This window comes from Anas acuta, chromosome 17 (assembly GCF_963932015.1).
Source record: "Anas acuta chromosome 17, bAnaAcu1.1, whole genome shotgun sequence".
In the NCBI taxonomy this organism is placed as follows: Eukaryota; Metazoa; Chordata; class Aves; order Anseriformes; family Anatidae; genus Anas; species Anas acuta.
This window is the reverse complement of record NC_088995.1, coordinates 8,435,456-8,448,903: the sequence shown is the minus strand read 5'-3', so window position 1 is coordinate 8,448,903 and position 13,448 is coordinate 8,435,456. Positions and strand designations below refer to the sequence as shown.

Sequence of the window (13,448 nt, the reverse complement as noted above, 5' to 3'; positions counted from 1 at the left end):
CAACGAATGGAAGCACTTATGGAAGATGCAATTAGTTCCACAGATCAGTAGCCACAATGACTCTCTGAAACCTCCTAGATTTCTTTGTCGCAACTTCAGGGAACATGATCATAAGAATCAAAAGGAAAAACCTTTCTGGTTTGCTCCTCTGGAAGTCTGTATGTGGAGATCATGCCAGCTGCAAGAATTATCTGCACTTATGTGAACCCACAAGGGTCTTCAAGGTTAAAACCATACACCTGTGCTGTTGCTTTGCTAAAAATGGCAAAACAAAGGAGACCAAAGCAGCCCATTCCCCAATACATTTTTTACTGCTTTAAAAGTCCATCACCTACACACACACACACACACACAAGTAAACCACTTCATAAGCCATGATCAGTGTTCATGTCAATATTGAGACAAACCCACCTTCTTGCCATGTTTGACTACTCCTCTACACAGCAATTGGTTTTGTTGCACAAGCATAATCCCTCCATTAGTTCCAAACCCTAATCTATTCTGCCATCCTCATCTCCATCCTCTGCTCTTTGCTCCCTTGCCAACCTTTGGTGCTCCCTCTTTTTTTTTTTCTTTCTAATTTTTCCTTCAGCTACCCAGAACAAAGCCTCCACCTGCACAGGTAGTGCACTGCAGCAGGCAGTCCATGGGTGCTTCCACCTCTCCCTGCCAATTCTCGGGGCAGGACCAAAATGTTGTGCCAAACAAACATCTCTGTGTTTTTCATCTGAATGCATTGGGACTGATGCTGACACCAGTGAAGCACAACGGATGCACAGAACACTCACATCTGTCAGTTTGACTGCTTTGGCCATAAAGCAATGCTTTTTTGGTACTTTGAACAGAGTCAACAATATGGATCAGAAGAGCAGCTCACTCAGCCACAGATTTAATATTGTGGCCCCACGTGCCTACACATTTCCTGCTCAGATCAAAGGCATTATCACCTTGTTTTGTGGCATTCGCTGCAATGCTTTAGGCCTCTACTTCTGTGAAATCACCAGGTTGAAAACACTTAGCTCCAATTGTTTAGGCATACAGAACAGCATTCAAGTCTGTGGTCATCACAGCACGATATGGGTATCCATTTGGCTCTGATGCAACTTGGTCCTAGCTTTACGTTCTTGTAACACTCCCAGACTTGAGGCATGCACTGGTATTATATTTAACTAGCCCAGCTGCAGGTCACTGACTGCCTGAGAGGCCCTCATGCAGCCATGGCAGCTGCACAAAGTGGACTCAGCTCTACTGCCCCATAGACCACTTTAAAACTGTTGCTAATTACGCAGTGATTACAAGATTCTTTATAAACCCAATGCATTACTCCCAGATCTACCTTTGCCAGAATTCATAACTCTTGATCTACTTACTCCGTGGGAAAAACAGCCCCAACTTCAGCCATTTCTGGTGTGGACCATGCAAAAGAGCTTTATACAGGCAGATCAAGTCACACATCAGCACTTTTTAGAGTTTCCCAGCATCAACCAAGTACTATCTGGGCTGGTTTGCCCTCTCATTTCAAAGCAGGTGCTTTGCAACTGCAGAAGAACCTGAAGGTTGGGATGGGAGGAGTTCCATGATCTAGGGTGAACATAAGAAAAGCAAAAATAGTATCTGTCTACATGTCATTATCTATGGAGGGCCTGAGGTAAGGGTCAGCAACTGTTTGTGGAAGAAGGAACAAACCAAACCAAAACAGACTGAAGAGTACACTACAGCAGAAGCTTCACAGACTCCCTTAAACTCAGCTGGAGGAAAAAAGAAATCCGTCAGAAAAAGAGAGGGAGAGCTCTTCATTCCCCTGGACTATGAAGAGGGGAGTGGTAGCACAAGCAGCTAGATAATCTCAAAAGCTACTAAATCTCTGGAAAGCACTGTTGGGGGGAAGCATTTAAACAGCATCTTGTCTTCAGTGCTCCTATGAAATCCACTGACCATCAGAGCAAAGGAATAAAAGCTGTTTAAAAAATAATAGCAAAATTAACTAAACAAGTGTTTAAAGTTTAACCTCTTTCCTGACCCTAATGCAAATCACAAACTGACAGCAGGATCTGCAGCCAGTAGACCTTAAACCAAACAAGTGACTGCACATTATGAAAGTTCCTAAATTTCAGATCCTCAGAAGGAAGAATTGCTACACGGGGGACTAGAGTCTGCTTCTTGCTCAAATACAACTGATTCTAAACAACAGCAACAGCACTGGCATTGCCCCCCATGAGCTGCCTTTATTACCCTGCTGAAAGTGCAAAACACTTTTCAAATTGCATCTTGTAAAATCCACAGAAGACAACAGTGGGTGGAAAAAGTGCATAATTGAGAAACTTGTCCATGATCCTAGAACATGCAAGTAACTCAGGAACAGAACCCTCACAGAAACTGATACAGAGCCGTGTCCTTTCATGACCATATATTGTATGCTTCCTTGCAGCTTTACCATTAAATAAGGATGACCTCAAAAGTAGGAAATTCAGTTGCATGTCTACCTAGTCAGGCATTTAAGACACATAAAACTGAATCTACAGTTCTAAGCAAGTATGCACTTTAAAATGGCATTCTGCCCAGCTAAGATAACAGGAGTTTCAAGTCTTACAGTTCACATGCATAAATAAATTTCCGTGCTCTTTCCTCTGTGCACATCAAACTCACTAAAAGCACCAAGAACACGCCATGCCCTTCAGAAAGGGACACTCCGCACTCCCACACTTAGAGGCTACAATAAGGTAAAAGTTACTCCTAATGAAATTAAATTACACATGTCCCCAAACTGACTGTATTGAGCACTACAACTGTCAGCAGCTTTCTACAGCCTGACGGTCTTGGGAGAGCACCATCCTGTCCTCTCATGAGGACAGAAGTCACTTCTGGGGCACCTACAATATTTACTTGTAAAGCTGCTTCCTTATCTATGTGGACTGCACAAAGAATTTGCATGTTGTTATGCAGATAGATAAAATCCGCTCGCACACAGAGCTGAGAGCACGCACCAGTTTTATGAAGCAAGCTCTAATGTCAAGCAGCAACTCGAGTGTGCTCCTCAGTGAACAGACTTTTACTAGCAACTGAGGCCTCCTCACTGCCTAGGGGCTCTACGCAGCTCTCACCTCAATTATGTGCAGAAAAGCACAAGGAGGTCTCAGAGGGTCTAAAACTACTGTTTAACAGTAGACAGAATTAAATAAATAAATATATATTATTTCCTCCAAAATCACAGTAAAATATTTAGGTTTAATGCAGAATTAAACATTCCCACTGTAGGAAATTAATGTAGCATAATTTATTCTAACATAAATATCTTTGTCCAGACTCCATTTTAAGTATATTTAATAGAAAGTATTATTACCAAAGCTCACCCCTCAAGCTCTCATTCTGCTCCTTGGAGAAAACTGAACGCCTACCACCTAGGTCTCATTTAAGGTTTTTGATAACCCATCTCCAAGAACCCAGATATAACCCAGATACATTTGACTTAGATTTCTTTAATTCCAGTTAGGTGACCTTCTTCTAGCCCTTTTTATAATGCAAAAGCAACACATCATCACTTGACTGTGAACTCAAGCAAGTATTTAGATAAAACAGCACGTGTCTGCAATCCAGGCTCAAGATGCACTGGCAGGGCAGATCCAAACAGAAAGTTTGCTTTGCACCTGCTGCACCACATTCAGTGTTGTTAATGGCAGCATCCTGAAGAGCAAGGCCAGCAAGCATACACAAATCTGAAGGCACAAAGAAGCCAAACACTGTTGAACAAATCCCACTTGACACTAATTAATATTAAGGCTGTCCAGAACCTGCTGGGATTTAAACTTGCACTCTCTGTCCACGCACAACTTCAGGGGACACAGAGAAGCAGCGACTGAACCCCAGGTGCAGGAAAGGCTGGCAGATATCTGGGAACTGCCTTCGTATCATATGGTGATGCAGAACAGGCCGCCTCAGCACATGATAGTTGGGAATGGTAGCCAAGCAGCTAATCACACAGGGATTGCTCGTGACTTTTGTTTGTTTTACAAAAAGGAGGTTCTACCAATTAGAAAGAAGTTTGATCGAACCTAATCAGGAAAAAAAAATAAAAATAAAACGATGCTCAGTAAGAATTAATCTGAAATACAGTCCTGGAGTCACAAGCCTTCTTGGTTAAGTAAAAAGTTGCCACCAGCTAACTCACAAGACAATACTGATTAGCCATCTGGTGAAGGCTCCTGCTAAGCACGTTACCCCCTGTGCTGCTGAAAGCAGAAGGGGCATCAGTTACATTCTGTCCCTGCCTGCAATTGTGTAGCCGACCTCAGGAACAGGCACTGGGCTTTCCAGCACAACCAGAAATTTTAGCAATTCCGAGTTTTCAGCAGCCCCTTTTACTACCATTGCATTCCACAAAGCGTAAGCTGAACTATTTAAAACATGATCTACTGCCTTTCTGAAAGCTGAATTTGTCCTCGAGCTTCATCGACCTTTGTTGGTTTTGCCCCTTTGTTTTCTTCTGCAAAAACTGCAACTGCCAGGAGGCTTCCCAGTCATCTAAAGAGCATCAGTAAACAAGAGCAGAGACAGATGGCTGCAGCTCAGTTTAAAACAGCACTCGATCCAGCCTCTCCCCTGCATTGCGAGTGCTCCCCACAAGATACAAACATATGCATAAGCTCAAACAAGAAGCAGTAGTCCCAGATAGAAAGCAGGTATGTATATGCCATCTGATAAAGAAGTCACTGTGAGGACAGGATGCTGAGGTTCCATGTACAGCAAACATCCATTACTACTGTACAGCTTCCCACTAACAAAACAATAGGTTGCAAGGATGGCAGGGGGTGGGAGGAAGGAGTTCTCCCTCTGTTGTTACTCCCAGAAGCACTGCTGGCAAAACAAACAAACAAACAAACAAAGCAGCATGGAAAGCAAAACCAGAAATCTCCTTTCAGCAAAGTTGCTTTACACCAAACTCACACAACCTGGTGCAGAGGATTGTGTCCCTACCCATGGCAGGGGCAGAGAGGGGTGGTGAAATTAGGTGATCTTTAAGGTCCCTTCCAGCCCAAACCATTACATGATTCTATGAACCTGGGAAAGTAACATCTTTCATAGGCCTCTCATTCAACTACTACTTCAGGAATTCAATCCTTTTAGCAAACATTCTATTAACCCCCTTATTAAAATGACAGATTCAAAGGAAAAGGAAAAAAAAAAAAAAAAAAAAAAAAAGAACACAGAATAACTCACAGATTTAGAATGAAAGTCTATCAAAACACCCATACTGCTTTTTCATTCCTGGATTTGATCACTTTTCATTTACTGCACAGAAGACTAGCGGTGGTGTTGATACAAGAAATCGTCTACAGTATGTACCTTGCCTTGCTAAATAGATTCAGATGTCCACATATATTCAATAAGTCTACCTGAATAAACATAGTTCACCTCTTCCTCCAGCTGTAAATCCACTGCAATTCCACACAGACATCTGCGTGCCTGAATAACTTGCACAAGACTGAGGTCAAACATGGCCCATCCTTCCCCAAACAAAAATTTTGATTCTGCTAAAATTAAATTACGAGCTCTCCCTCGGGGCTTCCTGATATTCAAAGTTATTCCCTCACTTAGTGATAGCAGAAAGCTTCAACAGGGTTGCACAATCATCGCCTCCAATCAGCTATAATTGAAGGATAACACAAAACAGAATGAGAAACTAGCAATCCAATTAATACTGGCAGGAAAAAAAAACAGACTGTGGGAAGAGCATCATTTCTGGTAAAACTCCAGCAAAACCTTCAGGTTGGAGCATGTTGCCATACTATCACCTCTGAGGGAGGGTTTAACTACTCAAGGCAAGAATAAGAGGGAAGGAATGATCGCTTTACAACCCCTGAGAAGTTCTGGCCCCTATTTACGTCAGTGTTGACACTGAAACTTTGAGAACTCATTAACGTAGGACTCGGTTGATCCTCTCAAGAGAAGCCTGAACCAAACCTTATGGGAATCCAATCTGTATTTCTAAAATACAGTCTGAGGTATACTTCTGCAGGACCTTCCCAGAACAGGACAACTACAAGGTAAACAGACTTTTCACATTAAACACTTGCCCCCTTTGGGTGATTCACCCAGGGCAACCTAGAAAATCACTCCCATTCATTTCCATGATGCCACTTCCTGCTCTGTACATTAAAAAAAAAAAAAAAAAAAAAAAAAAAAGATGTCTGGTACACACCTGCATCCCCATGGAAGCAGCTGTCCTGGTGACATCTCCCAGAAGGCAAATCTCCGTCACTTGGCCAGATCTGTCCTGTTTTTCGTACGCCCACAATAGTAGCCTCAGACACAATGACCTGCTGCTGCCGGTGCCGTTTTTGAGATTGGGGGGTCGGTGGACTGCTGCTGTCAAAGGACTGCTGAGAGTTCTGGGACGGAGAACGACTTTTATCCCGGTACATGCGGTAAGTGGTGGGGCTGGGGGACACGTGGCTGGACTGCCCTGAAGAGAAGTCTTCCTCGCTGGAGGTAAGGTTCTCATTAGAGCTACAGTCAGGAGTATATCCTCCTCCAATATCTTCAAAACTCCTCGGGGAATAAGATCTCCTGGGCCAAGTGAGGTGTTTTTCCTGGTCAGTCGTACTCTGATTTCTCAGGATAGGTCCTTTCCCTTCTGCATCCCCCATCATTCCACCAACATAGATACTTTGATAGGGCTGAAAGTCCATGGGCTGCCAAGGTGAGCGGTTGCTGCCGTTGGCGTTAATCAGATTATCTTTGAGAAACCTGGGGTTCAGTTCAGCATCTTCGTATTCTCCATCATAGCCAAAACTGCTCTCAGAGGACCTTCCCCTGTAAGCAGGCCTCTGGAATTCGTTGAAGCTGGGTACCACGGTAGAAGGAAGGGAGTGTAAGGACTTTTTGCGTTCCATTTGCATGGCTTGGCTACCAAGAGAGCTTATTTTATCAGAAACGTCTTTATCGTTGACCTTCACTAGACCCTTCTCGTGATGATACTCCATGTTCACATAGAAGGGCTTTTCAACAACATCCTTGTTATCTCCAGAATGATGTGAATTCCCCTTTTTAATCCTCTCAAAGTTAGACCTTAGGGCCGCCACACTGGTGCTGTTCCCTCTGTCCTTAGAAATAGGTTCAAAAGATGCCTCCTTCTCAGCAGATCCCGCTAGCCTGCGAGTGGAAGCCGATCTGTGTTTTGAAGGAGATCCATCTGTATCACAGCGAGTCTCCGTATCTTCTACAACTCTCTTCAGTTTCTCTTCACCGTAGTACTTACACCTGTCCTGCTCTCCCTCCCCGTGATGGGGACTGTCCAAAGGCGACAGGTCCGACCCGTCACTCTGGGTAGACAGCTTCCGCAGAGAAGGTATCCTGGGTTTGAACTTTTCCTCCCCGTGGTGTGACTTGCTTTTTTCATATTCATCTTGGTCAGCAGACTGGTGATGATGCAGGTCCTGGATCTGCTGCTCTGCACCCCCTTCAGGCAACTGAGAAACACGTTTAAAACCCCATCTCTGTCTATCGTAGCTTTTTTTCTCCTTTGCCAGAAGAGTCTGCAGGTAAATCATGCGGAACCTCTCCTTGTTGACCTCCATCTCCAGTCTCCGGATAGATGCTTTGCACATCTCCAGCTCCTGTTCAATATCTCCCACAGATTTCAGCTCCATTTTAGGAGGCTCAGAGTCTGCAAATTGTGCTTTCCAAGCCTCCACAAACCCCACAGGGTCCACCATTTTGCATACAGGAGTAAATAAGTGGAGAATAAGGGAGGGAAGCTGGAGAGAGATAGCCGGAGAGAATAAAGCAGCCGGATCTCACATGTAGAAGCAGAAACAGCTCCGGCAGGGTCAACTCAACGCGTCTCTTTCACGGTCCATGCAGAGGAACTGGGAGGCAAACGGCAATCCTCGGATCAATCTCTGCTCCTCGCCTCCTCCACCTCTCGCCGGCCCCTGCCCCCCGTCCCCTCGCTACTCTCCCCCCGTCATGCCCGAGCTTCTGCTAGCGAACAACAACGCTCCCACCCCGGCGATTCCCGAGCACTTCAAAGGGGAGGTGGACAAAGGAGCAGGCTCGGGGTGGGGGAGAGAAGGTAAATATCGCCCCCCACCCTCCCACCCACCCACCCACCTCCTGCCGCTGCCGTCCCGGCCGCGCTGCTCAGTGCGGCCGCTCCGGGCAGCCCTCCGCTCCGTCCTCCCGCGGCCAGCCCCCGTGTTGTGCTTTCTCTTTCTCTCTCCTCCTTTCCCCCTGCCCCTTTCCCTGTCTCCTCCTCCTCCCGGCTATTGTTGCTGGCCTCCGGGCGCAGGGCGGCGAGCCCGGCCGCTACCCGGCGGTGCCGGAGCTCCCCGCGGCCCCGCGGCAGCCTCCCCGGCGCGGCTGTGGAGGCGGAGGCTGGCGGCGAGGCTCCGGAGGCTGCCCCCGGCTGCCCATCGCGGCCCGGCTCCGGCGGCGCCCCGAGCCGCGGCGCTGCGGAAGGGGAGGGATGGAAGGAGGCAGGGAAGGAGGGAGGCAGGGCAGGAGCCCGGCTGAAACGGCGCTGGGGGCCTCTTAAAGGGGCAGCCCGGGCCCCCGCTGCCTTTGGAGGCCCGGCCCGGCGGAGGCTGGCGCCGAGACAAAGGCAGCGGTGTGCGAAGAGGGGGCACGAGGGAGCAGGGCGAGGTTGGAGCACGGAGGGGGCTGGTCTGGCCCTCCCGAACTCCGAGCTGCAGCCTTCAGGCCCCGCTGAGGGTTTTGGGGGTGTTTAAGGAGAGGCTGGACTCGGTTCGGTGGGAGGCAGTGGGGTGATGGTTGGAGCTTGGAGGTCTTCTCCAACCTGCACGATTCCATCATTCACCTCAAGCCGAGGTGCTGGGCACTAGCAGGCTCCTCATTCATTCGGTCCTTGCTGAGTTATCAGTGCCCAGCTGGTGCTCTGAAAGCACTGTGATATTGGTAATAAAGTCTGCTTTGTTCAGAGATTAGGTGTGCCTTTGTCCTGTATGTTAGCCTACGCAGAACAAGCGGGAGCCCCGCTCTCCAGCTCTGGGTGAAGGGGGGCAAACAAGCTGAACATGGGCTGGCAGCTGTCTCTCATTCCACCTGAAATCGGGGTACACAGCCGTGTTTAGGCCCTGTACCTTTTCCACATACTAATTCGACCTCTGAAAAAGGGGTAATGGATACACCTGAAATTGCAGTTTTCCTGTCCAAATGATGGGAAAAGTGAGATATTGTACACCTCACATCCCTCAGAAGCCTGCTTCTTTCATGCCAGAGGTGGGACAAATCCCCAGAGTGAGGAATACCTTTTCTCATGCATTTTAAGAGAAAAGATTGTGGAATATAGCCCCAGCAATAACTAATACAGTTCCTTAAGCATGAAAAGCACAAGTCCACAAGAGCAGTTCTCTTACCTTCAAAATATGCAATGTTTCATAATCCACTAAACCATTTTCCTCTTCACGCTTTTTGATATGACATATCAAATATTTTCAGACATCACAAACGGCTAATCATGCATTCAGCTTTGCATAGTTCATCTCCCTTGCTGTTCGTTTCCTGGCTTTAACCTCGTTTTCCTGCACTTGTTTCCTCAGCTTCTAACACACTGGCTGATCTATGTGGAAAACAGATTATAATCAAAATCATAATGAAATCTGTATACTTAGTAAATATCTATACAAGCCTTCTAGGGAATTTCCATCTTCCACAGAAAGAAAATTGGCTTTTCAGCATTGATGCTGTTTGCCGTCATGCCGGTTTGAACAACGACATTATGACACACAATATATTTCTAGTAATATGACATTTCAGATTTTACTAGCATGATTAAAATAACGACAGATATATTACATAATAAGGCTCTGTTATGAATTTGTGTCCCCCATTTGTTCATAGTTTGCTGGTGTTATTGGTTTGTTTTATTATTTCTAGGGTGTTTTCTCACACTCACTAGGCTCACTTTTCCAGAGGCAGCAAGAATTCTGATGAGTCAGAGGGACTGCTGTATGCACGTCTAACTTTTGGCGAACACTATTAAACAACTGCAGCCTCTGTATTCATTGAAGTACTACAGCATCAGAAGTTCCGGTGGCCATTGAAGGGGTCTCTGAATTTTGGTGATACTTTCTACATTCGACTGAGTACAGTTTTATCAGGATACAAAATTTCATTAGGGCTCTGGAGGTAGATGTATCTGGGATTGGTGACAGAGCATGCTGTGACAAGGGGGCTAAAAAAAGCCCGTACATTCAGCTCTCGCCCTCTGCTGGCCCACAAGAGATTGCCAGTTCTTGCCAGTTGAACCATTACTGGAACTGAACTGGCCATGGAGCTCCCTCCTGTGGGTAAGGAGAGCTACTACGCTTAGCAGAGTTCCAGGTTATGGGCTTTATCATGATCCCACACGGGAGAATCAGGAGTTTTGTAAGAAAAAAATAAAAGTGGAAGCACATATGCAGAGTCTTTCTAACAAGAAATAAAACATCATTTCTCATTCATACGTGGCTGAAATTAAGAAACTGTATTTTTGTATTACAAGACAGCACACTGTGGTAGAGTCTGGCTAGGCCAGTTATCTCCCAAAGTCCTGTCCAGTCCAAATTATTCTGTGAGCCCAGGAACACGGGAACCCCATTTCTTAAGATTCAGAAAATGGCAATTTGTTGCTGTGAGAACAACCTTATGGCCCAAAATAAAGGAAACCCATCCCCCATCTCCATTAACTAATGCAGATGCTGCTACAACCTGAACCTGCCAAACACTTCATTTTAACTCAGCATATGAAGATGTGATACAGTGAGCAGTTCATAGCATCTGCACACTGGTAAGCTTTGTTACACTCCCCAGAACAACTTCTGACTATTGATGAAAACCCAAAAAGACACAGAATACGACATCTACTCATGAAGAATGAACTCTGGTTGTACCTCAGTGAGGTGAGCCTGAGCTGAGAACCAACACTAAAGGTCTGAATCACATGACCTATGAAAATATAAAGAATAACACCCTAAGTGTCAAATAATCACTCAAATGGCAGAAACAATACCACTAAAGATTAAAATGAAAGATGGTTTTACAGTAAAAATGAAATTTGCCTGCCAGGTGACTATTTCTTGAATGGCTTTTGATCTGTTATCAGTTTTTCCTCAAAGAGATACATGTGCTTATTTAAACAGAAGCTCATTAACCATTTAGCTTGTACTTATTAAGACAAGAAACAGCATAATACTAGTACGTCTTTGGGGAGATTATTACACCTGTTCTTTAACTTTGCTTCAGACTCTCTCTGAATTTTAAGTTATCCAACTTCTCACCGGCAAATTCCACAAGGAAGCTGGTGCTGAAACTGGTGCCATGATCACTCTGAAGTTTTCAACTGGTATAAAATTATGTTTGTGTTTAGAGTTAATGTAGTTGTTCTGACATTGTTTTTAATAATATTAAGGATTCTTCAAAACAAATGAAGTTGCTGATAGAATGGAATAACATGCATAGAATACAACATAGACCAGACAGGAACATTTAAGAACTTGCAAACTAATGTTTATTTTCCCACTAAAGTTAGGTTTCCTTTGTGCTAATATGATCTAAGATTCATTTTAGGTTATCAATTATTAATACTGAGTTCTTTGCAGGAGAAGTCTCACTGGGACTTAAAAGAAAAAAAGTCTCAAAGCATCTGTCATAGATTGGATGGAGTCAGACCACTGCCAGGGGATAGTTACTGATTGACAGTTTTGCATAAAGTTTTTGGAACTATAGACAATAAAAAACAATAATGACATCAAGCAATGCACTGAATCATTAGAAAAACTGTCCCAGTTGATTTTCCTAGCAACATGACTGCATTGCTGAAGAAATTACATCTCTGATTTTGCACAAGAATTGCAGTCAGCAACAAAAGAAACCCTTGGGAGGTTTTTTTGTTGTTGTTGTTTGTTTTTGTGTTTTTTTTTGTGTGTGTGTGTTTTGTTTTGTTTTGTTTTTTGAGAAAAACATAACCTGATTTTTTTTCCTTTGATTTATTTCTGATTCATTTTGCAGCTGCAAACACTGACACCATGACTGCACCAAAACCTAGCACCTAGCCTAGACAAGAAGACAAGGCATGTCATCCTAAAACCTACCTTTTGGCCTCCAGGACCATTATCAATGTTTCCAGGACGGAACCAGAGCAGTTTGTCTGCTCAGCAGCAACCACGTGTAACTGCCAAAACGTGCTGTGGGTATAGGCAATTCTTATCTGAAGGAGTACTGCTGCAGCAATGCTGAACTTGACCACCTACAGGTACATTATTGTCCTCAGAACAACACTATCTGGTAGTGTGTGTTCAAGTTTTCTTCTCTTGGCATGTTCAAAGTGCATGACAAGACACCAGCTTATGTCCAAGAAATATATATATGAAAGCAAAATTTGGTCCAAAGCTCAGGCCTATTCATCATAAGTAGCAAACAAACAACTTTGAAACCCGGTTCTACAATAATAACTACTTTATGAATCATTTACTCATACAATAAAGTCTTTAATAAAGAAATGAACTAAGAATAACTGAATGAAAGAAAGACAAAATTGTGAATTTCAAATTACTTCAGAGAAAGTTTTCCATATGAAAATAGAGGACTAATTTTTTAAAAAGTCACCAATACTACTTCTGTGAGTTTCTATTTATCTATCATAACCCGAGGACAGCAGTACTCATCCACAGCACAGTACACAGGAATGGTTTTGTGGCTCCACTGTGCTTCTAAAATTGCTTCTGAAAAGCATTATTCAAATGCAAGATGTTTCATATACATACATAATACACTGCAGTAGAATGAACTATCTTTTTCTACTCTCATTCAAACTCAGTGAACACAAAGATCACAGCTATGCTGCCCACTCAGTGGAAAGCATGGTACAAGCAGAGTACATGTTCATCATCTTGTGAAAGAGATTTGCGAGACGAAATACACAGAACATCAGAAGGTCAAAATACCACACATTTGGATAAATAACTTCTTACATACCCCCACATATTCACCTTCTCTACCAAATGCTACATTTGTGTCTTTGCCAACAGAATCAGCACAATTGCCAAATAGGAGATTGACTGATTAAAAAAACAAGAGAGAGAAAAAGTGTTCCCAGATCTCTACTCATTATATTATTTGAAGCTCCTCTAGTTCATAGCATAAATCATAGAAGTATAAATGTAATTTACTTTTAATAAAAGTAAAGGCTCTTTAGGCCATTTTTTCTTCCATATTTTCTATTTCTTAGGAAACAATTTTTGGACTAAAAATAGCTGAGAGCCTAGATTTTTTTTAGCTTGATATGTAGATTCATTATCAAATATTTATCTTTATTTTCTCAGTTTTCCAGATACTGTAGTTTTTGTAATAATTGAACAAACATCTTCTGAAACTGTAACTTGTAATTGTCCACGGGTTTTCTTTGTCTCTCCATATTTAAAACAGTTGCAGTTAAGAAATTTAGAGCATTA

General features: G+C 43.8%; 1 protein-coding gene across 1 annotated transcript in view; it reads right to left on the bottom strand.

The window, feature by feature from the left end:
* Window positions 1–7,959, bottom strand: part of BCR (BCR activator of RhoGEF and GTPase) — a 102,138-nt gene extending 94,179 nt beyond the window's left edge. The window contains exon 1 of the mRNA XM_068701298.1: window positions 6,197–7,959. Within this exon, the coding sequence (XP_068557399.1) occupies window positions 6,197–7,712 (1,516 nt within the window). The 5' untranslated portion in view covers window positions 7,713–7,959. The remainder of the gene's footprint in view (window positions 1–6,196) is intronic.
* Window positions 7,960–13,448: the final 5,489 nt, after the last annotated feature.